The 27,833-nt window shown below is 45.1% G+C and overlaps 1 protein-coding gene and 1 long non-coding RNA gene across 11 annotated transcripts in view; one reads left to right on the top strand and one right to left on the bottom strand.

Annotated features, from left to right (window-relative positions):
* TNC (tenascin C) overlaps nucleotides 1-27,833 on the top strand; it is a 94,657-nt gene that overhangs the window by 63,146 nt on the left and 3,678 nt on the right. For 5 of the 9 annotated variants that reach the window (XM_019454038.2, XM_019454041.2, XM_019454039.2 and 2 more), the window contains 11 exons: nucleotides 3,748-4,020; nucleotides 5,586-5,858; nucleotides 11,389-11,511; nucleotides 12,878-13,021; nucleotides 15,197-15,316; nucleotides 17,377-17,520; nucleotides 18,288-18,418; nucleotides 21,680-21,812; nucleotides 23,468-23,619; nucleotides 24,386-24,482; nucleotides 25,706-25,867. In XM_019454038.2, coding sequence (XP_019309583.2) covers nucleotides 3,748-4,020; nucleotides 5,586-5,858; nucleotides 11,389-11,511; nucleotides 12,878-13,021; nucleotides 15,197-15,316; nucleotides 17,377-17,520; nucleotides 18,288-18,418; nucleotides 21,680-21,812; nucleotides 23,468-23,619; nucleotides 24,386-24,482; nucleotides 25,706-25,867 — 1,752 coding nt within the window. The remainder of the gene's footprint in view (nucleotides 1-3,747; nucleotides 4,021-5,585; nucleotides 5,859-11,388; nucleotides 11,512-12,877; nucleotides 13,022-15,196; nucleotides 15,317-17,376; nucleotides 17,521-18,287; nucleotides 18,419-21,679; nucleotides 21,813-23,467; nucleotides 23,620-24,385; nucleotides 24,483-25,705; nucleotides 25,868-27,833) is intronic. The other 4 variants (XM_019454040.2, XM_019454042.2, XM_053908231.1 and 1 more) reach the window with 1 other exon arrangement.
* The window catches only part of LOC109269915 (uncharacterized), a 96,064-nt gene continuing 86,921 nt past the window's right edge, over nucleotides 18,691-27,833 (bottom strand). Inside the window, exons 1-4 of one of the 2 annotated variants that reach the window (XR_008424323.1) lie at nucleotides 21,448-21,605; nucleotides 20,621-20,811; nucleotides 20,415-20,466; nucleotides 18,691-19,229 (exon numbers count right to left, since the gene is read on the bottom strand). This is a non-coding gene — a long non-coding RNA (uncharacterized LOC109269915). Of the gene's footprint in view, nucleotides 19,230-20,414; nucleotides 20,467-20,620; nucleotides 20,812-21,447; nucleotides 21,606-27,833 lie in introns of those variants that run through there. The other variant, XR_008424322.1, reaches the window with a different exon arrangement.

The raw sequence follows: 27,833 nt of genomic DNA, 5'->3' as shown, positions 1-27,833 counted from the left end.
TAGTCGTGTCTATACTTACAAAGAATGCACATCCATACCTGCAGAGAAAGTATATTCTCTAGCATTAGTCAATGCAGGTGTAGCCACAGCCTAATATACTACCTTTCTGCAAATATTTGGAGGGATTGGCACTTTTATGTCGTATGGCTATATTCTGGAAAAATCAACTGCTTCCTCTAATAATGCATCTCCTTTCTCTTCTGCCCATGTTCCTCTCCCTTCAGAGCCAGAGCCACAGCCACAGTTGGGCATTCTAATCCTTAGCAATATTACTCCTGACAGCTTCAATGTGTCCTGGAGCATTCGAGCCAGGTTTTTTGCAAAGATTGTTGTCAATGTTAGCGATTCTCACTCGCTGTATGAGCCCCAGCAATTCACGGTCTCAGGAGACACACAGCATGCTCACATCACGGGCTTGCTGGAGAACACTGGCTATGACATTAGTGTGGCAGGGACCACCTGGGCTGGGGACCCCACGAGACCCCTCACTGCTTTTGTCATGACAGGTACTCATTCAAAGGTTCTCACTTGTCCATTTAGAATTTTGAGATGGGGGACAGCAGAGTGGAAAGGTGATAGGCATTCTAAAGGGAACGTCAACCCCCAGTAGAGTCTTCACTCCAGATGTAAACATCTAAGTGAAGAGAGATCAGATCCTCTGGTATTTCGCAAAGAGGGATATTTTGCAGCTTTTCGTGGGACATGGAGACCATGTACTCAACAGCTGCATAAAGCTTCCAAGGATTTTCCTGTCTAGCTTTATAGGCTGATACATATTTTAACAATTCTGGCTGAAAAGTGAGTTCTAAGTTACCCACAGCCTGGAGCAGGAATTTTTGCCATAAATCATGCTAAGTAAGGCAGTTTATAAACCACTTGCCCCAGAAATATAATAATATCTCTTTTTCTTTAAATAAAAAAAAACAAAACACTTTGTCTTGAGTCAGCATCCACAGCAAATTACCGAAGGTTTGACCTAGGGTAGCAGATAAATCCAAACTTAATTGAAGCTTACCCATTTATTGAACTTGACCTCCAACCTCTCTTTGATAAAGAAATGGCTTTCCGTTTTCTTTCCTGAGATCATCCCAAATCAATGGCAAAGGCTACATACCTCAGAAAATATTTAGAAGTCTCTTGCCTTCCACTACTGATAATTTTCAGGAGACTGACTTTGCCTGCTGATTCACATTAAACCAGGCCTCTCCCAGCATCTAAATCGCTACCGATAAAATATGTTAATGAGATCAATTAAATATTTAATTGGAAGCAGCCATGATGACCTAGAAGTGTGTGGGTTTTGATATCAGACCTGAGTGGTTTCTGAACTTCCCCCACATATTCTTAGCTGCATAACCTTGGCTGGTTCTTAACTGTTCTGAATTCCAGTTTCCTTATATTTGACAAAGGGACTCCCACAGCCATTTCTGTCAGCTTTGTCTCAGGATCTAAATGGATATGATAAAGTTTAATGGCTTGGCATCCAGTAGGCATCTTACGATGCTGGGTTCTTTCTGCTGTTTCCTAGGAAGTAGCATTCTTAAAAATAAGCAACAATTCTAGATAGAAACTCAGCAGCTATTGTTATGAAATCATGATTTTCTTACTATTTTCAAGAGAACGCTGGACGTGTTTTAATGTAAGATCAAAAAGTGGTTTTGTTTTCTGTCCCGTTGCCTACTGTGAATTCAGTCATTCAAAAAAGTCTTCAAATGCAGAACATGGTCATTTCTTAGTGGGGCAGGGGAGAGAGTGGTGGGGGCTCCCAGTCTCTTGCCTCCCGATGCACAGGAGGGCAGCAATGGCCAGCCACAGACCCCATCAGGCCATCTCTTGTAGCCTCCCGCAGGACCTCCCGCAGAACGGAGAGAAGAAAGGCAGTCTGGGAGGGCTGGTCTTGGGAATCCTAGATCTGGTTACAGCATTGTCTCAGCTAATCCTTGAAGTGAAAAGACCCTGAGTTTTAAAAGAAGCATATTTTTAAAAAGAAAAAAAAAAGCTGAACATGAATGACTATAAATAACAAGACTTTGATTGACTAATTAGCCTGAATGCCCTTCTTTTCACGAGAATCCGCTGCTTTGATGGTGTGGAGGTACACAGAGGCTAGCTATCCAAAGAGGCGCCACTTACCTAAATAAACTCAGCAAAAGAACTTGAGACCATTGTCTTGCAGACAAAGAAGTCTGTTTGCACAGGATAAGTGATTTCATCTTCGCCTTAAATAGAATTATGATCTTTGGAAGATCCTTACCTGGAAAAAAAAAAAGCCTCAAAACAAATACCAAATATGCTAAATCAGTACAGGAAGTCCAGCCCACAACAAAATTTAAATCTTTGCTTTGGGGATGAGGATATTCATTTACTTGTTCATTCAATCACCAATGACTTCTTTGTAAAACATTTTTCTTTACATTGCATGGATTAGACTCTGGGCATTAGTGTAAGGTCATTTATCTCTTTGAAAGTTTCCATTTAGAAGCAGCAGAAAAGAAGGCTGTAAATGAGGTGTAGCTAAAGCAGCCTTGGTCATGGAGTTCCCAGCCCCATGTCCCCTCCAATAAAAAATACACTCACTATTACTGTGTTTCGTTTTGCTAGAGCGGGGGGCTCTGAACCTTCTCCACCAATCCTACTTAAGCCTCCAGACTTGCCAGCCCTGATGGGGTTGACTAATTAGACACTGGCTTAGAGTGTGGAAAGAGCATTGAGCTTGGAATCAGATGGCCTGGGTGGGAGCCCAGCTTAGCCACCCAGTAGATTTGGAATCCTGTATATAAGTCATTGATCTCTGTTTCCTTAGACATCACGGGGGAGAGGGGGAAGGCAGCAGTAGCTATTTCACAGTGTCATTATGAGGATTAAATAGGAGAATAAACATGAAGCCTTGTCAATTGGTACTTAGAACTTAGCACTTAGAAACTTAGCTGATATAACCTCACTATTTTGGGAATCCCAGTGTGTGAAAAGACCCCTTGATGCCTAAGAAATAAGGGTGCCTGGGACACAGATGTTTGGTGAATGAATGAACAGATGACACCAGAACTTATTAAAGATCCCGACATGTCCTTACCTCCTACTTTATCCAGGAAAACAAACAGCAAAAGAATCAGTGAATCATAGTATTGCTTACTAGACCATAACCCTAATTTGTTAATTCTGCCACATGAAAAAAATCTTACCCCCTCCCCCTATTTCAGCTAATGAAGATGTATGTCACTAAGGGGCCTCATTAACTTGATTCAAAATGTGAACTAGAAGTGAAATGGAAACATATGAAGTGTACCCAAAAGGAAGTATATCAGTATATTGGGTGGGGGGTGGGGGGAAGAGCTGATTTCCTTCAAGACCAGAAGACAGTTGGAAATAGAGAAAGAGGTACAAACCCAACACAAGATATCCAATTATACAGGGAGCAATTCATGGCCTTTGGAATGAGATCCACCTAAAAACCTTGCTCTATCACATACTAGCTCTGTGACTTTGGCCAAGCCAATCAACCTCTTTGAAACTCAGGCTTTTTTTGCCTGTATAATGGGAATATTATCTATCTCATAGGCCTGTTGAGAGATTTACACAAGATAACATCATCTGGCAGCCAATAAGCTCTTACTAAATATTCGTTTTCTGAGAAATTAACACATTTAGTGTTTGATTGGGTATATCTCAGTATCCGTGGACATTTGTGCTATCCCTGCAGGGTCAGTGCTGCTAACCTGAGTTATTTTCACTCCTCCCTTCTTTCAGAGGCCCTGCCCCTTCTGGAAAACCTAACCATTTCCGACATTAATCCCTACGGGTTCACAGTTTCCTGGATGGCATCGGAGAATGCCTTTGACAGCTTCCTAGTAGCGGTGGTGGATTCTGGGAAGCTGCTGGACCCCCAGGAATTCACACTTTCAGGAACCCAGAGGAAGTTGGAGCTCAGAGGCCTCATAACTGGAATTGGTTATGAGGTCATGGTCTCTGGCTTCACCCAAGGGCACCAAACCACGCCCTTGAGGGCTGAGATTGTTACAGGTATTTGGATTCAAGTGAGCCATTTTCTCCTCTCCTTGGTTCCCTTCCATGTAATCCATCTACCATATTACCATGGTTTTAACATTCTTGTCCATTTTCTCTGCTGAATCCATAGATGTGGCCTGTTCTTTTGTGTTTCCCCCCACCACACTCTCCCTTGTCTTATGTCTCTACTGAACACTCCTCTTCTCCCTCTCCAGAAATGAGAAGGTCAAAATGTTTGCCACTTGGCATCCCAAGTCCTTTTAGACCATGTCTTGTCTGTAGTTCTTGTGTGCTTATTCCACATCATCCTCTCCTGTGTACATCCTGGCTGGTCCCCAGCTATGTTTCAGCCTTCTCAAAAGAAATATACCAATGAGTATATTTCAAAGATATACTTATTTACAGCATTTTGTCATCTTAAAATGTCAACTGTGATCTTGATAAATCTACAAGGTGGGCTTGTTATTGAAAACTCAACTGCAGACCTATTATATTGGTAAACACTAATGTCATAGAGATTCTTTGACACAGACTAAATCCATAATTTTCTCAAGACTAATAATTCCTAGAGACACATACATTAACAACATTAACAGTAAAAACTCTGTGTTTCCCAAAGTCTTTCTAGATTTTACTAGTTCCATAGAATATTCAAAGGTCCTACTTGGTGAAGAAGTTCCATGATCAAATAAGTTTTGGAACTACTGAGTTAAACATAGTTTAACAGGATCCTTGACAACAAGGCTTCACAGAAGATCTCAATGTGCCTGTGTCTCTCCAAAAGGGACTTATCCAGGCAGTATTTGACACTGGGTGCCTTTTAAAGAAGAAGAACAAACAGGAATAGTTTGCTCTGAGTACACTTTGGGAAACTCGGCTCTAAATTTACCTTGACATTGAGTTTTGTCTGGTTAAGGCAATCCAAGATAATACCTTGGGTCCAAAGTATGGAGCACAAGAGGTTTCAAGCCTCAGTTTTACCTTCTGAACATTTACCTAATAGTCAAAAAGGCAAGCAAAAAAGTCGAGAGTAGGAGCCTTCTTTAGTACAACAGTACTAACAAGAAAAAAGCAAAAATACCATAACATAACATTTTAAAGGCCATTTTGCTCAGGATCAAGGGAAATATAATCAGCAGTATCATCATAGGCAACTCTACAGATCATTAATACTGGTTTATTTATCTTTTTAAAAGAAAAGAAAAAGGTCTTACAGAGGATGGGCACTCAGCCATTGGGAGATCAGAGCACAAATGTAAACAAGTTATTGGCTTTGAACTTGTTTAATAATGCATGGGAGGGGCCAAAGCTGAGTCCAGATGTAGATTTATAGAATTGCTTTTAGACAAAACTCACATATGCAAGCAGCCACTTGGCTTGTAGTGAATGTGTGAATTCCATCTTTCCCTTCCCCTAGATCTACTTGTTTGTGTTGGATAATTTTATTTTTGGTATTCAGGACACTTCTATCTCTGAGAGCCGCAGGGCCACTGAATATTGATACGCCCACTGGAAAAGAAGATTGCACTGGCTGGTAAATGATGTTCTCTCTCCTCCTCCCACCATTTTCTCCCATCTAGAAGCCGAGCCAGAAGTTGACCACCTTCTGGTTTCAGATGCCACCCCAGACGGTTTCCGTCTGTCCTGGACAGCTGATGAAGGGGTCTTCGACAGTTTTGTTCTCAAAATCAGAGATACCAAAAAGCAGTCTGAGCCAATGGAAATAACCCTACTTGCCCCCGAACGAACCAGGGACATAACTGGCCTCAGAGAGGCCACTGAGTACGAAATTGAACTCTATGGAATAAGCAGTGGAAGGCGATCCCAACCAGTCAGTGCTATAGCAACAACAGGTACCGTACATAAACAGGATATAACCAAGAAAAGTCATGACTTGGGGATTTTCTTTCACAGGGCTGGGAAATTACAAGATCTTTGAATGCAGCCAAGGTCTTTCAATTATAGACAGTGTGAGTGTGGACAGTTTGGCTAAGCCTTAATTCAAGAAGAGTATGATGCCATTTATTGAATGGGGCTGGGAGGATTGAATGAGATAATCCATGGAAAGCCCATAGCAGAGGATTTGGTACATAGCAAAAACTCAGTAAATTAAAGCTATTTGGATTTTCATTGTTTTCATTAATACATCATCATCATTACAATTATTGCATTTTTTATATTCCAAAGACCCTTCTTTAAGACAATTATCCCATCTTTTTTTTTTTTTTTTATGCAGAAGTATAATTCCTTGTTCTTTGGTTAAATGTTTGACCTTAGAGCAGGCAGGGGATAATGGAGAAGTGGTACCTCCACCTATAAAGATGAATATTTATCAGTTGCTGTGTGTGAATAATCAGTACCGTGATCAGGAAGGATCAAAGGAGGGAGCTGGCAAGGTCAACAAGCTGCTCTTCATGAAGCTCACTGATTTTATGTGATATTCATAACAACTTTAAAAGGCATTAGAGGGCGAAATGCAGACCCTTTTCCATGTGAGTTGTTTCAAGGAGAAAAAAGTTGATTGGTAACAGTCTCTTTAGAGGGAAAGATCTATGAAAGGTAGGGTGAATTCCTTCCTGAAATTGAGGGAGAAGGAGAGACATAGCACTCCCTAGAGAGAGACTGCTTCAAAGAGGGATCAGAAGAAAGAATCACAAAAGCACAAGGAGGGGTAAAAGGGACCAGAGGAATGGTATATCCCAGCCTCTTCTGTTTGTGCATGAAGAATCTGTGGCCCAGAAAGCCGATGTGATTTGCCTAATGTCACAAGGCCAGGTTTGGGGTAGAACCCAAACACCATCTTATTTTAATTACTACTAAATAAATGTAAGCAGGCTGGATGACAGCTAACTGACAAGGGTACATACTTGCTGTCTCTGACAGGCATTGAGTGCAACATTAGCCAAAACCTTCTCTTGGTCCAGAGATGGGTATTTTATTACATCAAGTTTCAGGACCTACTGAGCTAGGAGACGCCACCTACAGAAACCATAATCAGTATTTGTAGGCGTGGAGGAAATGCTGAAATGCAGACAGCAGTTCAGTCCGAGGAAAAATCCTGTTTCTTATTAACTTGGACACCCTATCCCTGGGATGCGGGTCCTTGTCTCCTCCCTCACTGTGGCTGCCCATAAAACAACTTGAGATCAGAGACGGAGCCTGATTTTTGACCTTGGTTTATAAACACTGCCTTTCAAAGTTTACTTCTGATCACTGATTTTGTTTTGCTGATCTTTTTTTCTAGAGGCCCTACAGTGCTAAAGCAAGAAAAAAAAAAAAAAAAAAAAAAAAAAAAAAAGAGAGAGAGAGAGAGAGAATGAATAATCAAGAGCTTTTTCTTTTTCTTCTTCTTTTTTTAAGAACAAAAGAAAAGAAAGGCAGACCCCATGCTTTGGAAAGCCATTCTTTGATTTCTTTCTTTGGGGTTTTGTATTTCACAGCCAAAGTGTGTGTGTGTGTGTGTGTGTGTGTGTGTGTGTGTGCGTGTGTGTGTGTGTGCGTGTGTGTGTGTGTGCGTGTGTGTGCCCGAATCCCCTCTGTACTTGGAGAGGACAGGGGAGGTGACTCCATTAGACAACACACATCTGATTCCACCATCACCTCATCAGCTTTAGAAAGTTTCCCTTCCATTTTTCTATCCTTCCTCCTCTTTCCTCTCCTGCACAGTAGTAAACCCTTCTCTGAGATATTCTGTTCCTCCTTATCCTCATAAAAGCTGCTGCAGGTTCTCCTCTGGCTTCCTCAGCACAAGCTGCTAGCAGCAAGTGCCCAGCGGCAGGGAAGGCTGTTGGGGGCAGTGTACCAAGTGGTGTGGCCTGGAGCCTCTGGGCAGACTCCCTGGAGTCTCATCCTTTCTCTCTACCAGCTGCGTGGTCTTGGGCAAGTCCTTTCTTCTCTGAACCTCAGTCCCTTCATCTGGCAAGTAGACTTGAACTCAGAATTCAGCTATGAGGTTTAAATAAGCCCATGACTGTTGAGTATTTTGTTGCCTTGCCCATTGTAGCAATATTAGCTATTCTTATGTTTGGGTGATTTCAAGTAAATGTTATTTTTTCATGGATCACTTGGTTCAAAATTCAAAAATTAAAAAAAAAGAATATCTAGCAAAGTCCCTATTCAGCTATGTCCCTGCTACCCAGTTGTTCTATGTAGAGGCAGCCAATTTTACCACTTTCTTGTCTATGCAGATAGACAAAATTGACACAAATCTAAGCTCTCTTTTTTAAATTTTGTTGGGGCAACACTCTTGCACACTGTAGTGTATGTGTGTTTCTGGCTTATTAGATCTGAGAAACAATCCCATGAGCCTCATTTACTTACTTAATTATTCCCCTACTGGTGGATACTTAGGTCATAAGTTTTTGTTCCGTCTGGTGATCCGTGTATTTGCAATGGCTCCTCTTCCCCTCCGTTGTTTGAGCCACATCTTCACGGCAGTGGTGGCCTTCTTTGGAAAGCCCAGAGTTACCAGAAACATCTTTTGCCATTGGGGATTTAGACACCAGTGTGTGTGCCCAAATAGAGGGTCCCCAGAATAGACAGAAAATAGTTAAAAATCCAACAACAGAGTATGATGGCTTTATTCTTCTTCTCTGGAGTTTCTAGTGCTCAGTGAGGAGCCTGAAATGCTTCCTTAGCCTGTCCCCATCACTGCCTCCAGACACACACACATCCCTGGTACTCCCTTCCTCCCTGGAGGCCAATGGGGGAGTCTGTGTCCCTTCTCCCAACTCCCAGAATGTGCCGCCCATTCCCCCCTAACATTCCTTTCCCAGCAAGTCCTCTGCTCAATTCCAGTTCAGATGCACTTGAAACCACACACCGGAGTTGCAACAGCATTGTGCCCCCGGGGCCTGACTCAGCAGGTCTGCAGAGACCCTTGCTTGGCAATCCTTCCTTCTATATGAACCAGGCTCTTTATGCTCGGTGCCTCTGGCTCTGACTCCCATGAAGCATAAAGATAGTAACCACCAATTATAAAGCGTGAGCTCCATGCCACATGAAGCCGGGCAACAGACACACTTTCGTCTCACTGAATCACCATGACCCAGCCAGGCCAGGGAGTGCCACAGTCAGTTCCACTTCACGGAAGGGAAACTGAGACCTTAGGGGGTAAGGTGTTTTTAGCAGGTAAGGCCAGAATGGAATTCAAACCCAGGTCAGTCTAACTTGAAAATCCTTGCTCTTAAACCATACTGGCTACAGTAGCTGTCCCCTTAGCTTAATATAGGACCTCGGACATATGAAGTGTACAAAAAAAAAGTATGTTGAAGGGAGAATAAATTTTTAAAGCTGATTATCAAGGGCCAGGTGATTAAAGCAATGGACATTTGCTCCAGATTTGGGGAGGCAAATTTTTATGCAAATTACGGATAAAAGCCCTCATCAACCTCCTTGTGAGGTTTTTTTTTTTTTTTTAACAATTCCAGATGTTTCCATAATGGAGTTTTTATTGAAAATCGTGCATCCACTTGGGAAGAGAGACAGAGGCATTGCCTTGCTTAGGTCTTCCCAGCTTTTAAGTAGTATGATTTAGTTGCTGTGTGAAGCTCTGTCTTTAGGTTCCCATTGACCATCTCCTCTGCTGTGGTCCTGGAGACTTAGGGCATTATTTATGACAGAAGAAGATATACTAAAATAACAAATAGTCTTCCACACCTAGGAAGGCCTATTGTCCAAAACTATCACCCCAATGAACCTAGAATTCCATCGCTACTGTCCCATTCCTTCATGTTATTATACATGGCTGTTTTCCTGCCACTCTAATCAGGCACATCCCTCAGGCGGGCACGATGTATGAGGCTGCTAATTCTTATGGTTTCTACAGCATGGCAGATAATATTGCCATTTTGTAGATGAGAAAACCTAGGATCTAGAGAAACAAAAGCCGTGGCCACAAAGATACATCTAAAATGTGCTAGGACTTGTACCAGTGAGGTTTGCAGTCAGAGTGAAAGGCGGTGTGGACCCTGGCGAGCTGCAGGAGAGCCACAGTGCCTTCATCTGCACACCTCACTGGGGTTTGTTGGTTTGTCTTCAACCGGCCTCATCTAGATCTTTCTTGGAAGTTACTTCAAAATCCAGGGTAGCCCATGGGAAAAATAGTTACATGGGAACGAAAGAGAGAGCAATCATGTTTACTGAATTCTTACTTCATGCCAGATTCTGTTAGGGGTTTTACGTCCATCAGCTCTGCTAATCCTAAAAATATTCCTGTAGGTGGGCATCATTTTTTCCACTGGACAGATGGAGCAACCGGGGCCCACAGAAGTGAAGGGACCTGCCCCCAGGTTGCCCAGGCCCTCCATGGTGTTTGGACAATCAAGATCTTCGGGGCTCCAGAGCCCTTGTGGTTTCCAGAGCTTTCCAAGGAGAGGGCAAAACCCCAGTCAACCCCTTCAGAGTCTGGAGGTGCTACCAGGTCACAGGAGAAAGCCAAAAGAGGAGGGAAAAAGAAATGGAGAGGGAAGAAAAACATCTCCCCACAGTGAGCTGTGGGTTTTAAAACTTAATGATCAACGTGGGTTGGAGAAGGGAAAGATGAGAAACAAGTTCCCTGGAGGCCTGAAAATTGTTTCCTGAACTCTCTGCTTAAACATGGTCAGCTGAAGAGGGCAAGGAGCTAAGCCAAGAAATACAGAACAAAGCCAATGGAAACTGGGTTTGGGGGGAGGTATGGCTGTAGCAGAAACATGGCTTTCCCCCCAGGTGGGCCCAGTGTGTGTGAGGTGTTTGTTTGGTCTCCTGGTTCTGGACCTCCATCCAGTTCTAGGAATGGGTTTGTCGAGGTCAGTTTCCATGTGAACATTATTTCCAGGATCCCCAGGATTCCAGCCGGCTCTGCTGCCCAGTCCTGGGACCCAGAAAGGTCACACCACAACAATGTGCATTGGAGAACCAAGCTTCAGTTTGCTCCTCTGTAAAATGGCTACAACCACACCTTCTCAGGGGTTTCTAAATGAGGGTTAATTCCAATCAATTGCAAAGAACCATACCATTGTCAAGTCTTAGTATCATTTAATAAAAAGGAGCTACAATGCAAAGTTTGAAAAAAAAATGCTAAAAATGAAAAATGATAGGATGGCATATTCCAAGCTGAGAAACCAGCCAGCCTCACTTCCTTAGATGTCAGCTGTGGTGTTAACATTGTACTGAAATGAAACCGAATGGCTGCTTTACAGCCCTGGGCTGTAGAATTGTAGAAACAATTGTTTCTATCGAGTCACAACTTGACCCTAGACCACCACATTCTCTATCCTAAAGGCATGGCTCAGCCAGAAACTCTAGGGGCTGTGTTTTCCTGGATAAGGAATCCAGGAAGAATCATTGATGAGCAATATAGTTGACTGTTTCTGGGTTTCTCCTGTGCTTTTTCCTTGACAGCCATGGGCTCTCCTAAGGAAATCAGTTTCTCAGACATCACTGAAAACTCAGCCACTGTCAGCTGGATGGCGCCCTCTGCCCAGGTGGAGAGCTTCCGGATCACCTATGTCCCTGTTGGAGGAGGTAGGGCACTCGAAAAGGGGAGGGGAGGAGTGGCCTGGAGGGTGTGAGTGGGATAGTGAAGAAGCCCTGATACTTGCCATCCTCCCCAAATATGATCAAAGAAAATTATTTCCTTCTATTTGAGACCACCTCTGTAGATTTCATTTGTAAAGTGCTCTAAGATCCTTGGAAGAATTACCTTGTGTAGGGTCATTTTATGAAGACCCTCTCCAGCCTTGAAGTTCTCAACTTCTGTGAGAAATGGACCCTGGGGCACCTGGGTGGCTCAGTTGGTTAAGTGTCCAACTTCAGCTTAGGTCATGATCTCACGGTTTGTGAATTTGAGCCCTGCCTCAGGCTCTATGCTGACAGCGTGGAGCCTGGAACCTGCTTTGGATTCTGTGTCCCTCTCTCTGTCTGTCCCTCCCCCACTTGTGCTCAGTTTCTCTCTGTCTCTCTCAAAAACAAATAAACATTAAAAAATAAAAGAAAAAAAGAAATGGACCCCAATGTTGTTTTCTCATAATGGTAGAGACTCTAAATACACTGGCCTTTTTCTCTTTGAGCACACTGATCTGAAAAGTTGATCTTGAGCTGGATGTATGTGAAGTTTTACCCTTTGATTTCCAATTCGGCCTGTCTCGGTACAGATGGGGAGTTGTGACTTAGTAGAGCTGAGAGTTCCAGTCCAGCGCACAGGGGCCACAACAAAGACCATGCTTGGCTGGGGGCGGCGGGGGCGGGGATACACAGTCAAATCTGCCTAAAGACATTCTGGAAAGCAGAAGGATATACAGAAAGGATGGTTAATACCTCTTCAAAGGGATGATGTAGCAGCCCAGTGGAAGTTTGGCCAGCTGATACACAAGCTCCTCACCAGCCCTGAAATTCTAAGAAGTATAAATTCAGGCCTTTTAAATAAATATAAGTACGGACTTGACTATGACCATCTTCTTTTCTTAAAGAGTAGGATCTCTGCTAGTAAGGGAGTCTGTATATTCCAAAGCTAAGACAATGGGTTAAATATACCAGATATACGTTAAGAGTGAGCTTTTCATAGTCTTTGTGGGAAAAATAAATAAATAAAATGTGCATGACATGCCAACTCTCTACTGAACGGAAACTTGCCATTTTTAGCACGTTGTGATTTCATGTTTTTTCCGCTCCTGGCTTGCTTTTTGGCATCTGCATGGATGGAAAAAAAGCATTATACAAAAAGTAAGGCCTCTTCTCTTACGCCAGAGGGTAGGAGCAAATGAGAGGAAGTCAAGAAAATGGTACTGGATAAAGGCATAGTTTCATTTCCAAATTGGATACACCATTCTTGGGGCGATGGTATGTTTCAGGGAGGTTCACCATTCCCGATCTTGCTTTTGCCGGGTTCCAGGGACACCCTCAGTGGTAACTGTGGACGGAACCAAGACTCAGACCAGACTGGCGAAGCTCTTGCCTGGAGCAGAATACCTCGTCAGCGTCATCGCCATGAAGGGCTTTGAGGAAAGTGAGCCCGTCTCAGGATCGTTCAGCACAGGTGTTTTTCTCACCTTCCGTATTATTGCTCATGACTCAGCAGCTGGAAAATTTTCCTTTATTTGGGAAACCCTAGTGGAAAATGGACTGAATTTGGAGCACAAGAGACCTCATTTCTGGCCCATCCCCAGCCTTTTATGGGCAGGGTAAACTTGCCTTCATCCTTACCCTCCCTGGGCCTCCATTTCTTGGGTTAGTGTGGAAGAAAGAGTACAAGTTTGGGAGTCACACTGACCTGGATTGAAATCCCAAGTCTACCACTTCTAGATACATGAGCTATCAGTTAATATCTCCAGGATCTGGTTTCCTTCTCTGTAAGATGGGTATAATTCTGCTTCCCTTGCAGGGTGCTGTAAGGATCACATGAAATGATATCTGTAAAGCTTCCGTAAATGTAAATGACTGTGCACATTAATCCACGTCCTTCCCTCCCTGCCTATTGAGGCAGTCCTTCCAAACAGGTGCTTCACACTGACATGTAATGGGGACAGCCATAAAGTACTCTTGATTGGGCAGTCACTGTATTCCAGGCACTGTTACTAAACCCTTTGCCGTTAAATCATGAAAATGGCTGTTATCATTCCCATTTTGCAGAGGACACAACTAAGATCCAGGGAAATTAAATACCTTGGCCAAGGCCACAGAACTAGTGATTGCTGAAACAAATTTGAACTTGGGTCAGCCTCACTCCAAGCCCTGTGCTCTTCTAAATAGAGGATTATTGTCCTATTATAACCTGATTTGTACAGCATGCTGTAAGAAGGGGGAAATAATGAATTGCACTGAAGGAGAATGAAGTGGAAAATTTCTTTTCAGGCAGCCATGTCTCTGAACAATTTATCCTTTGATAGACGAGCAATTATCCAGTCTAATCCATTAAGGGATCCAAAGAATGGGCCTCATAGGAAATTTTAAAAATATCCTAATAGTCTAAAAAAGTTGATAATATGCAATTAAAACATCCCATCTGAACCCAGAGTCCTGTCCGCCCTGCCACACAGGCCCTATTTCCCCCATAGAAATCTTTCATTCATGACTCTCCACAGCAACAGATTGCAAAAGCTGGATGCACTTCCTCCTGAGGCCCATTGTCCTCGGCATTTAAAGGAGATCCTGTACAGGCAGGCTGAAACAGGAAGGAACTCAGAGCAGACCGTGTGGGCTTCCAAAATTATTCTGCCTCCTCCTGCTTCTCAGGCGGGTCATCACATCTCTTGGAGCTCAGGAGCCTCATCTTTGAAGTAAACTAATGACTACTGCCCTCCACCCTCCCAGGGCCATTGTCCTAGAATAACTGAGTAATAAATGCAGATGCTAGGGGGCAACAGTCGTATTTAGGTTAGTTTCTGAGAAAGGGATATTGGGTAGTATGGGCTCAGTTGGTTAAGCGTCCAACACTTGATTTTGGCTCAGGTCATGATCTCATGGGGCATGAGATGCAATCCCGCGTCAGGCTCTGCACTGGGTGTGGAGCCTACTTAGGGTTCTCTCTCCCTCTCCCTCTGCCCCTTTTCCCCACTCAAAAAAAAAAAAGTAACAATAGCAGCTGCAGTGAGCTAGCGCTATCCCAGACATTTCACACACATCGTCTAATTCATCCTTAGAGCAGCCGCCCTCTGATACCTGAAGAAAGTGAGGTTTGGAGAAGGGCACACAGACACTAGGCAGAGAAGCTGTGGTAGAACCCAGGGTCGCAGCCTCTGGGGAGCCTCTGGCTCCATGTTGCCTGTGAGCCACCTAACTGGAGCTATCCTTTAAAGCCCAGAAGAGCCTCTGGCCGCCTATGCCCCCTGTTTTTGTAACAAGTGATATGAACTATAGTGATAACCCTCATCATGTGCCCAGCCCTTTACAGTTTATATAGCTCCTTTTCACCTCCAATATCATGTGAGCATCAAAATAACACTGAGGATGAAGCCAGACAGAAGCAGTATTCCCATTTTACAAGTAGGGAAACAGAGACCCAAGATTACCTAACCAGCAAGGGAAGGAATCATGACTCCAACCAAGGTGGTCCTGGCTCCAGACTCAGGACTCAGAACTGTCCACACAACAGACACTGTGTCCCAACCCCAACACCAGGAGTCTAGGACCAGGGAGACTGCAGAGCAGCTGTGTCTGATGTCCTACCCCATGACTGCCTATCTCTCCAACATATAGTCACCTCTCTTTGCAGCCCTGGATGGCCCATCTGGCCTGGTGACAGCCAACATCACTGACTCAGAAGCCTTGGCCATGTGGCAACCAGCCATTGCCCCTGTGGACAGTTATGTCATCTCCTACACAGGGGAGAGAGGTAAGGTCATGTCTGAGACCCTCCCCACCAGGAGGAGTGTCTGTCCTGTTCTACCTCTTCCCCATCACCTTTGGTCCAGGATGGCAAAACTACACGGGTAAGCTGGAAGGCCAGAGACATCCTTGTGTCTATCAACCTCGGAATAGACTCATGGGCCGAAGGCTGGGGCTGGATGGGTGGGTGTGGAGGGCCCGGCCAGGGTGGGGGCAAAGGAGGCCTTACCCATCCTCATGTGCTTGCTGACGAGTAGAGAGCATCACTGTTGTGGTTACACCAAGGAAGGCCAGGAGGTAATTTCAAGGAAAACAAAGAGCACATCTCCAGCCTGCATGTGTCTCCCCAGCCTGTCCCTCCTCCCCTGCTAGTGTCCCTGCCTGTCACTGTGAGACTTCCTCTCTAAGCAGCAGTTGTCATCTCTTACAAAGAATGAGTTCAAAATCTTGAGTCTTAAACAGGCCATTTCAGGGGCACCTGGGTGGCTCAGTCAGTTAAGCGTCTGACTTTGGCTCATGTCATGATCTCACAGCTCGTGGGTTTGAGCCCCCTGTCGGGCTCTGTGCTGACAGCTCAGAGCCTGGAGCCTGCTTTGGATTCTGTGTCTCCTTCTCTCTCTGTGCCCCGCCCCTGCTCATGCTCTGTCTCTCTCTCTCAAAATTAAATGAAAAATTTTTAAAAATTTAAAATAAACAGGCCATTTCAGGAGGTGCTGGGGAACCTGGGATTCTTAGAGGCCACAGAGGGAGCCAGTTGTAACAGGCGTGATTGAGAAATCAGAAGTGATTTCTCCTTGTCTTTGCAGATATCTGTGCTAATTCATTTACTCAGTTATAAGACTAAACACTTGTTCAGGGCACCAGCATGCCATGACCACCAAAACATAAGATCAAATACAAATAAGAGAGAGGAGAAAGAGATTTCTTTTCGGTGAATGAATTCATGTTTTTGTAATGAGCTACCCTAGAAAAAAATTTTCCTATCTTAATCTCAAAGCATATGGAAGTTTTCATATTTTATGGTTCAGTATTGTTTTACTTGCAGTGACAATGTGAAAGGCACCATAACCCATGTCTGGGGCCTCTGAAAATCTTAATTCTCCCTTGGACACTAGCTAAGAGAGTTCTTTGTAAGCATAGAGCAAGTTGGGGGTTGAGGGAAGAGAGATTCTTGGGTTTATTCTTTTTACACTTCTTTTTCTTCACTCATTCATTCATTCATTCATCTCTTCAATTCTTAAATATTCCTTAAGAGCAAACTCCTCTGAGTCAGGGAATCTGGGGTTATCACACCTATATATAGTAAATTAGACTATAGTTCACAGCGATTATGGAACGAGTCGAGGCAGGTCTAGAAAAGGGGGTTTCAGGGATGACAGACAGGATGACCAGTTCATCCCAGTTTACCCAGGGCTTTCCCAGTTTCAGCACTAAAAGCCCCACACCCTGAGAAACCTCTCAGTCCCAGGCATGCCAAGGTGGTCAGTCACATGTGACTCAGAAATAAACACACATGCCTGGCACCATAGTTCAGTATCTGTCACTGGACTTGACCCAAAGAGGTCTAGGAAGCAGTAACCAGGCTCTGGGGTGTCTGCAGTTGCCCAATTTGTGTGGCTCCCCAGCCTCATGATTTGACATCTGTCAAATTATAAAAGGACATGACAGTAAGCCAAAAGGGGGTGAGAGCAAGCAATGGGACACATTAAATCTGGGCAGCCCTAGGCTTGGGGACATTAGCTACAACTCTCCTCTAGCTGGTTCCCACACCTCAGCTGCAAAGCTGCCCCAGCCAGCACCATGTGGAAAGCCCTGACCCCCCCGTCCCCTTTCTTTTTGGTGGTGCCCAGAAAAATCCAGTCCCCGTGTGATAAATCCTTTGTATATGAGGTGAACACTCCTCATATACAGAGCGAGGAGTGTGTGTCATTTCAGAAATCAAAACCTGCCTTTCTGCAGGGTCACTGAAAATTGTTACTAGAAGTAGATGTGTGTGCCATGTGCCAAGTGTGCTGACGGCTCACACAGGGAGAGGTAACTGCCTCGGTGTGTGTATTTTATGTCTAGTGCCAGAAATTACACGCACGGTATCCGGGAACACAGTGGAGTATGCTCTGACCGACCTCGAGCCTGCCACGGAATATGTGCTGAGAATCTTTGCAGAGAAAGGGCCTCAGAAGAGTTCAGTCATCACTACCAAGTTCACAACAGGTACAAAGATGCTGGGAGTGGGAAGACGCCCACCCACAGCCTTCATCTTCAGTGCTCATGCTCTCTAACCCTTCTTTCTTAAGTCAGATCCTTGCAATGTGATGATGTCAGCATCAGCTAAACTCACCAGTGCCCACTCAGTCAGGACCTTAAGAAACACACCATTTCCTTTTGAACTGAAATGACCTGTTCTCCCCATGGACTAGGAAATGGTTTTAAAAGGAGGGCTTTTTAAGTGGAAAACCAGGCCCCACTGGCCCCAAACCCACTGTTTAATGATCCATGTTCTAGGCAGGGAAATATTTTTAAGAGAAAGATGTTTCAGGCACGTTTTCCTAGACATCCATTGGGTTTTTATACATTGAGATCTTCTTACAAACTGTGGCAAGTAGGGAAATAGAGGAAGCATCCTCTCAGTAGAGGTGAATGCCAATATCAGCATTCATCTGTCCTATTACTGAAGAGCAAGAGAGGTTGGTAATTACGTTCACAGCTGTGTCTTTCTCCCTAAATCCACCCAAGGCCAATCAAGAGTATATAGAGCTCAGGAAAATCTGGCCCTTAGGATGAGATGAACCACAGAGAATTATGTCTTTAGAGATCACATGACTCAACCTCCTCATTTACTGATGGGGAAGGTTCTGCCCAAGGTCATACAGGTCAACGGTAGGGCAAGGACTTGAACCCAGGCTTCCTGATAACCCAGCCAGGGATTTCTGTCCTATAGTTGCTGACGTATTTGATAATAAATGACTTATCTTCTGCAGACCTTGATTCTCCAAGAGACTTGACTGCTACTGACGTTCAGTCGGAAACTGCTCTCCTCACCTGGAGACCCCCCAGGGCATCTGTCACCGGTTACCTATTGGTGTATGAATCTGTGGATGGTACAGTCAAGGTAGCTTGAAGTATATAAACTCTCTACTGCTGTTTGAAACATGTACATGATCCTCAAAAGAGAAAAGAATTACCCTAGGGTTGTTTCTCCCCAATACAGCTAGGGAGCTGAGAAGAAAAAAAAAAAAACAAATTAATAGGGACTGGATGTCATGCCAGACCTTCTGAATCATATTCTCCAGCCTCCCTGTCTCATTTTAACCAGACTCCAGTTTTGATAGCCCGCCAAGATCAAAAACCACTGCTCACAAGACTTGAGGACATTTTAGGAGCTGGGTTCATGGTGCTTTAATGTTTTATTAAGCAAAAGCCAAAGGCTTCTTCGGAATATTTGCCATATATACAATGTCACAGATGGTATCATTCCATTAGATATTGAAACATACATCACCATGTTCTTATGCCATCAACCATTAATACTGTTTACAGCAGTTATTTATATTCTCTCCTCTTTTTCCCGTACTTTCCAATTTGAAATAACTTTAGCTGTTCCTTTCACATAAGTGAACTTTATCTCTAAACTTTATTTTCTAAACTTGTTACTGAATTTTTAATTTTGGTCATCACATTTTACATTTCCAAGATCTTTTACTTATTCCCTGTTCATTCATCTTCTTTTAGCATATTGTTTATATTCCATGCATCATTTTCTTGTTATCTCTAAGAATATATGTTACTGGTATTTTATTCTACAACCTGAATAGTGTCTCTTCCAAGTTTTTTCTTTCTTTCTTTCGGTTCCACTGCTGTTGTTCGGTTGGGTCTTCTTTCATGTTGGAGACTCCCACCCAATGCCCGATGGCCCTTTTGTCCTTGAGCCAAGAATGAAACAGTTTATTGGGAGTCCCAAATGCATACACAGGTCTTGTCAACTATGGGGCTCAACATAGAGTGAGTAAGCAAGTACCCAGTCATTTTGTTGGGGGACTCACAAATAGTGGTACTATAAGCCTTTGCTCTTGAGCTAATCCATCTCTCTAGAGGTTCCTCCAACCCTTTCAAACCAAGCTGCTAGGAGCATAGGTGGAAGAAGAGCCTGGGCTCCTATGTGAACAAACCTTCATTTCTGTTTCCACTGTAGCACCACTGAGCCTGGTGGATTTCAATCCAGAATCTTCTCTCTGGCTCAGTCTCTCCAGAGAGTAACCTCAGCCTTTCATCTAGACTGGGAAGGACAGTCCTCTAGACTGTTGAAGAGAGCTTGGAGAGCTTGGAGTCCTCTAGACTGTTGGAAAGCTTGGCATCTATTCCTTATTTAAGCTTTTAAACACACCTTTGTTCAGCCATGCCCCACACTAGTCTTCAAAGGCATCTTTGCTTTTGTACACATTCCATTCCTGAACTTGCTGGACTCTGTGGTGTTCATCAACCCGCTTCTGACTGGCCCCACCCCCTTAGTCAGTTATGCCCCAGCTTTCTCAGCTCTGCCCCCTCACTTGTCACTCCATGGCACCCCTTCCCATCTGTCACGATCCTGTTGACATTGCAAGCCTGTATCTGTCCCGTCTATCATCCACCTCATCCTTGTGGGCTTATACTTTTTATCCCTTTACCCTCATTGTAGTGGGTTTCAGAAGAAGATAGAACTAAACTGGCATATCCAATCTCCCATGTTTAACTAGAAGTGAACACACATTTCTAGTCTCTACCATGGCCCTTCTTTGAGTTGAAATAACAACAAACTAACTCCCTGTGTTCATAGAGGAGGCAGTCCTTTACATAAGCACCTTGTGTCAGCGTTCACATAATGTGAAATGAATGCATTGGACTCACCAATCTTGAAAGTCCCTTCCCAGTCAGGCCTTCTAGGACTTTGTTTACCTGAAGTCCTGAGCCTCATTTCGATCAACCCTGACTGCATAGAAAGCCACTTTTCACAGCAGCCGGGAGAGCTGAGGGGTAATTGTATCGCCAAAGTAATTCAATGAACCCAGCTTTGCACCTGATCCTTCCCCGGGGACCACACAAAGGTCACTAGTGTCCACTTACTGACTTACTTTGCTACATGTCCAATCCCTGAGTTTGTATGTTTCACCCAAGAAAATCAACCTGGTAAAGGAGGAAAGAGTCCTGGGCAGGATGTTGGCAGACAGAATGCAAGACCGTCTTCTGCCACCAATAAACCGTGGGGTGAGAGCAAGTCTTGCAGCTCCTTTGAAATTCAGCCCCCACCCTCCATCTGGAAGAATCAGGATAACCTCACCTTCCCGGTGCGACGGTGCGAGAGAACCTTCCAGGCACCTCCACACTGCCTCATTATTGCCTACACCTTGTTGGCTGTGTTTGCAGGTTGTAGACAGCACTGATGAGTTTGGTTTGCCAGAAGCGTAGGTTGAATTTCAATTCCAGACACCAAAGTCATCTGCTAAAAGGTGAATTCTCAGGCATTGGAAGCTAGAAAGAGGATTTGAAAAGGAAGATCTCTTGAAAGCTGAAATCAATGTCCTCTGGACAGCAGCCCAGTGAGCAAAATCACAACCTACAGGGGTAGTTAGGAGACGTCTGACAGCAGAGGCACATGTACACCTCTCCTGAACAGTTCTGTCCTGGGAAAGAGACATGCCAGCTCAGCTCAGACTTTCATTGTGCCGTGCCTACTGAACTACTGTAGTCACCCCCCGACTCAAGAGATCCCCAGACTGACTGCATGAGAATCATCTGAGGAGCTTCTTAAATATGCACCCGGCAGAGCCCCACTTCTGGCTCTTATGACGTAGTCAGTCTGGGATGGAGCCCAGGTGTTATATTATTTTAAAGTTTCCCAGAGGAGGATGAAAAAGTGCCATATTAGGGGCCACTGGTATAACTGGTCTCTAAACCTTTTGCCCTCTGCGTGATTTACCTTGCTACCAAATTAAGCTGGGTTCACATCATTCATTTGTTCAAAAGCCCTTTTGGGAATCTGCAGCTTATCCTGACAAACTTCAATTTGCACAGCTTGGCATTTAAGGCCCTTTGGCATCTGGTCTTTTCCCACTTCTTCCACCACTCCACCACCCAAAATCAAGTGTGTTTGAGATAAATCATTACCTTCTCATATTATTTTCATTTGCTCACCCCCTCTGGCTTCAGCACCTTTTCTCGTGCCTCAGTCTCCCCATTTCTGATGTCCCAGAAGTAAGCATGGAGCCTGACACAGAGTGAGACTCAGTGGATTCTTCTGAATGAAGAAATGAATGGATGGGTGAATGAATGAATGTATCATCTGTACACTGATGATGTATGTGGACAAAAACTATTATATTCTCTCTTCTGCCCTTAGGAAGTCATTGTGGGTCCAGAAACCACCTCCTATAGCCTGGCAGAGCTGAGCCCATCCACCCACTACACAGCCAAGATCCAGGCATTGAATGGGCCCCTGAGGAGCAAGCTGGTCCAGACCATCTTTACCACAAGTAAGAGTCTCAGAGTATATCTGAGTCTTGAGGTCAAACTTTGTGAGACTAGACCAACCCTCCTCTTCTCCTCTGATTCTGAGAAAATTTTTCCATCAAACCCCTTAAAAGGATCAATGCCTTGCTACTACCTGAAAGTCTGATGGATGTGGGTACAGGAAGTTAAGGACCTCATTATGAAAAGGAAGGAGGGCCAGTAGGGAGACATCTATATTCAATCCCTATCTCCACCACTTGCTCGTGTGTGATTTAGGAAAGTTGCTGTCATTTTATAAGCCTCAGTTTCTTCATCTATACAATGGGATCAATAAGCATCCCTTCCCCATAAGGACCTTGATCTCCTAGCCCAGGGTGTGGTCCATGGTCTAAGCTCATTGTAAGCTGTGTCCCTTTTTCTCTCCTTCAGCATGTCAGCATTTACAAAGCCTGTCCACATTCAAAATCAAAAGCAGTCCTCCCACCAAGACGGTAGGATTATCATGCCCAGTTTTCTGTTGGGGTAGCAGAGGCTCCCAGACACAAAATGACCTGCTCAAGACTATAGCATGACTTAGAGTCTGATCTGGGCTCAGATGTTCCAGGCCCAGAGAACCACCCCTACACAGCAGACACTGGCTATCTTCGGCAGACAGAGAACATGCAAGGCATTTCATTGGTGAATTAAGAGGAAGCATGCCTTCCTGAGGGAGGGGGGAGTCAGCCTTTGGAAAGGCCTGGATGTGGGGTACACAGAGTGCATTCCGGTGCTGCCTCTGGCCCTTCACACTCCCCACAAGTCAATCTGCACACATCTACTGAGGGAGGTGCAAAATTGAAAGTTATCTCTTTGCCAGATCTCATGCCGGGTACTGGGAGCACAGAAATTTGAATGTGCTTTAGAGATGCTCCCAGACCAGAGCCGGGAAAGAAACAAGGAAACAGCTAATGATACAACCTCCAGTGAAGGTGCAGTACAGGGAGGAGGTCAGATCAGAAAAAAAGAACTGCTGTGACCGTCAGTTCTCCATCCCACCTGCTAAGCACACCTCCAAAATTGTCCATGTCTATCAAGTTTTATTCTTTTTGCATCACATCACTTGGAAATTCCCCAGACATTCTTGTTTGGTCCCTCTAAGACTCCCGGGCTCAGGGCAGTTAAACGACTTCTCCAGTGTCCCAAGACAAGGAAGTGTAAGTTCAGGACTAGAATCCTTGTTTTTGGCTTCCAAATCCTCTGAAGAGATTGGGATGCATCATTATTAGATGCCCAATAGAGTGTCCTGATCCACAGTGAGCCACCTGTGGGTGCCTAAGACCCAGCCATCTGGCCAGGACCTGGGTCTTCATCAGGTGTTGCCTGGCTGCTCGAGGTAGATCAAGGTCAGCCCGATACACACTCCTCACAGGGGCTCAGTTCTCCTCCCACTGATATCATTGGTGGTTTCCATGAATATAAGAGACTGAGATGGGTCCCTTATATCCGTAATCTCTAAAGCCTCATTGCACCCCCACCAAATGGGTTTTATCCTTATCTTGAACATGAGAGAACAGAGCCGCAGAGAGGTTAAGTTGCTTACTCATAGACATCTAGCTAATACACAGTAGAGGTGCAGTTTGAAATCCCCTAACCCAATCCTCCTTCTCTAAGAGGGCCACTCTTCCTATTTATCCTGCAGCTGGACTCCTGTACCCATTCCCCAGGGACTGCTCCCAAGCAATGCTGAATGGAGACACGACCTCTGGCCTCTACACCATTTATCTGAATGGTGATAAGGCCCAGGCTCTGGAAGTCTTCTGTGACATGACCTCTGATGGGGGTGGATGGATTGTGAGTATCACCGAAACAGGCTCCAGAGTCCTCCTCACGGAGCTTGGGGGCAGAGGGCTCAGCAGGGGGGGGAGGGGGGAGGGGGAGGTCCTCCCCATGCACTCAGACACCAACTGTGCATGAGGTTTTGCAAGACAGTGCCTGTCACACAGAGACACTCAGGAACTATCTCTTAAACAAAGGAATGGGAAAGAAACTGAGGATTAAAAAAAAAAAACGAGAAAATAATTTTCTTGTAATTTATCTCATCTGACCCTCAAACAGCTCTGTGATGCATAAGAATGACAGTGGTCATGGAGCCTATCATGTGGATTAATTAGCATTTGCTAACCACCAGGCACTGTGCTAAGAGTTTCACATGAATTATTTGCGATCCCATTACTGTTCGAGCTGGGTAGTATTTTTTTTAATTCATAAACTTTGTTTTTCAGAGCGGTTTTAGGTTCACAGCCAAAGTGAGCATAGAGTGAAGAGAGTGCCCATATACCCCTGTCCCCACGTGCATGGCCTCCCCCACCAGCAACATCCTACACCAGAGGGTGCATTTAGAACCTCTGCCTTGACACATCGTTATCACCCAAAGCTAGGTGGTATTTTTAATCCCTGTTTTTCAGGTGGAGGTGGCCTGCCCAGTTACACAGCAAATTAGTTTCAAACAGAGCTGGGGATGGATGCTTTTCCCAGTCTGATGTTCTTCCTCTCAGAAAGATTCCTTCCCTTTCTTTCAATAGCTAAAGCGCACCCTGATTCCTTGGTTATGTTATAGGTGTTCCTGAGACGCAAGAATGGACGTGAGGATTTCTATCGCAACTGGAAAGCCTACGCTGCTGGGTTTGGGGACCGCAGAGAAGAATTCTGGCTTGGTAATGCAGCACTGCATGTTGGTGTCCCAACTGCCCATTTCTGCCCTCCTTGTCATTTGTCCTAACAGCAACCCATGGGAGAGAAGGAAACTAGGAGGAAACAGTGGCTGTGGTAGTAGACGCAGAATTGCAAATCTTCAATGGAAAAGACATTAAATTCTCTAGGTCATTAAAAATAAAAATCTGGTTGAGGCACCTGGGCGGATCAGTCAGGTGAGCGGCTGACTCTTGATTTTGGCTCAGGTCATGATCTCAGGATCGGTCATAAGATCAAGCCCTTCATCAGGCTCAGCTCGGAATGTGGAGCCTGCATGGGATTTTCTCTCTCCCTTTCTCTCCGCCCCTCCCCCACTCGTGCTCTCTCACACACACTCTCTCTCTCTCTCTCAAAATAAATAAATAAACTTAAACAAAATAAAACTCTGGTCTAACCTTGAGCCTCGTGGCACTCATGCAAGGTTCAAAATCCCCACTTTGTGCATGGGAGAGAGAGATGAAGCTGTGTGCCTGCGGGAATCTAGCCAATAAGCAGTTGAGCGGCCTCTTGAAATTCCCCCAGACCAACACCACAATGCCATCATCCATCCACCCGTCCATCCATCCATCCGTCCATCCATCCGCACATGCAGCTCACACTTGCAGATAATCTCCCCGTAGAGGACACTGTTCCGCACTCTGGTGCCCAGGGCCCCAGCATGTCTCTCCGGCTGGCAACCATTGCCTCTCTCTTGCAAGAAGCTTGGGAGTTGAAAAGGTGCTTTCTCCACCTTATCTCCTTTGATCCTTTTTTTAAATGTTTATTTATTTTGAGAGAGGAAGAAGGGGAGAAGGGGCAGAGAGAGAGGGAGAGATAGAATCCCAAGCAGGCTTCGCGCTGTCCGCTCAGAGCGGGATGCAGGACTTGATCTCACAAACCATGAGCCGAGATCAAGAGTCCTACTCTTCATCCACGGAGCCACCCAGGCACCTCCACTCTGATCTTCACAATGCCCTAGGAAGTTGGCAGGGCAAAGATGTCAACCCAATTTTACCCAAGGCTCAGAAACATCCTGTGTTTTGCCTGGTGTTGTGCCAGTGAGGAGTGGACCGAACCACAAACCCGGGTTTATGTGACACCAGCCTCTTCTGAGAGCCTAACTTGCTGCTCCTATGGGGTGGATGGAGTAGAAACAATGGCCTCGGTCACTCGTGCTGCCTCTGTAACCCTTGCCTATCCTCCACAGGGCTGGACAATCTACACAAAATCACAGCCCAAGGGCAGTACGAGCTCCGGGTGGACCTGCGCGACCACGGGAAGACCGCCTACGCCGTCTACGACAGGTTCAGCGTGGGAGATGCCAAGACTCGCTACAAGCTGAAAGTGGAGGGGTACAGCGGGACCGCGGGTAGGTATGGGGTAGCCACACTTCCGATCTCTGGAACCATAAAAAGCCTTCCTTGTGTTTTTAGCTAATTTCCTCATCACTCCTTGCTTCATTAATCTGTCCACTTATCAGATCAACAAAATACCTGAATCCTTATTAGGTACTAATCCAGAACGGCAGCTGAACAGAGCTGGCTAGATATTTTAGTCACCAGAACAGAGTAGGTTGGGAATCAGAAAATATGTCTTTTTCATACCCATTTCTAGATAGCAGTTTTAGGTGGACAGAAAAAACAGTCTCCCGGAGGCCTAAATACTCATCTAATCCAGTGCATCTAAATTTATTGTGCACATATGACCCCAGGGGATCCTGTTAATGTGCAGGGGCTGACATCCCCAAGATTCTGCATTTCATACAGATCCCTGGTGATGCCACTGTTTGGGGATGCTGCTGGTCTGCGGACCACACTCTGAGTAGCAGACAATCCTCTCCATCACTAACTGCTTGAATCTTTTCTAAGACATCCTTGCCACGTGGTCATCCAGCCTCAGCCTGCACACCTTCATGACCAAAAGCTCACTGCCTTTTTTTTTTAATGTTTATTTATTTTGAGAGAGAGAGAGACAGAGAACGCAAGTAGGCTCCCCTACTTGGGCAGAGAGAGAGGGAGAGAGAATTCCAAGCAGGCTCTGCACTGTCAGCACAGAGCCCGACATGGCACTTGATCCTACGAACCTCGAAATCATGACCTGAGCCGAAATCAAGAGTTTGTCACCCAACCAACTGAGCTACCCAGGCGCCCCAGCTCACTGCCTTTCAAGTGGCCCTTTCATTCCCTTTCTGATACAAAACCTAGCTCAGATCTTGAAGATTTCATGGACTTGAAATGGCCTTGGTGTGGTTTTTCTGGCTCTATGGTAGAGGAGAAATTAAAGAAGCAACACGCATCCAGGCCACTAGGTAGCATCTTCTACAGATATTCCACATGCATCACCCCCCCTCAGTTCTCACAGAAACTCCTCCAGGAAGATGTTGCTGTTACACAGATGAAGAAACTGAGGCCCAGAAAAGTTGGGCGATTTGACCTGGGGTGAAGCAGCTTGTAGAAGGTGGACCCAGGGGGGCAGGCTTGGCTGCGGACGAGTGTGCTTGGTAACGAGGAGGGATGGGGTCTGCTGGCAGGACCCCCCGGTAGCACCCTTACCTGCTTTGGGGTGGCATCCAGTTACATCTATGAAAACACAAAAGACAGAGCTATGCTATGTTTCCAACCTCTCTGAGCCCCGCGGGGAAACATCCATAATGGGAAGTGTCTCCAGGTAAAGATTTGCTGAGAGCCAGGTTGGATCTAAGGAGAGAGCAAACTCTTCTGAGATCAGTCTGGTGGTAGTGAAGGGAGAGAGGCCCACGGGCCAAAATTGTTTTCCTTCCTGTGTCCCTTAAAGAATCCTGGCCTTTTATTACCTGGCAATAAATGTCTCTCTGAGTGAAGTGGCTTCAGGCAAGAAGGATATTGTCACTGGGCAAAGCAAAGCCACTAAGCAGCAGGAATGCGACCTCCACCCATCTCTCCCTGCATTTCCAGAACCCCTTCACTAAGGTGACCCTGGTAAAGCCACCTCCTCTCGTGGCAGCCGGCCCTCCACAGGAGGTCGTCTTGTTTCTACCATACCCACCTGTTCCTGGTAGCTTCCTCATTAAAAAGGCCTCCGAGACCCTTTGTACTTTGCTTCAAGATATCAGGGTAAAATGTTTCACTGTCTTGATATGTTTGTGCTCTGTGTTGGCCAGAGCTGGGAGTGCAGGGACACAGAAAGAAATGGCACTTAAATGTCCCTAAAATGCAATATATTAAATGACAAACTGGATCCCTAGATAGTGCTACGTACAAATGGGCATCTTGTCTAAGGATCAGGGAACACTGGCCCCATAAACAGTGAAAAATAACTGTACGATACACACACTATTTGGTGGCCTCTAATATGTA

This window comes from Panthera pardus, unplaced genomic scaffold (assembly GCF_024362965.1).
Source record: "Panthera pardus isolate Hobbes unplaced genomic scaffold, ASM2436296v1 HiC_scaffold_20, whole genome shotgun sequence".
In the NCBI taxonomy this organism is placed as follows: Eukaryota; Metazoa; Chordata; class Mammalia; order Carnivora; family Felidae; genus Panthera; species Panthera pardus.
This window is presented reverse-complemented; position numbering and strand designations above follow the sequence as displayed.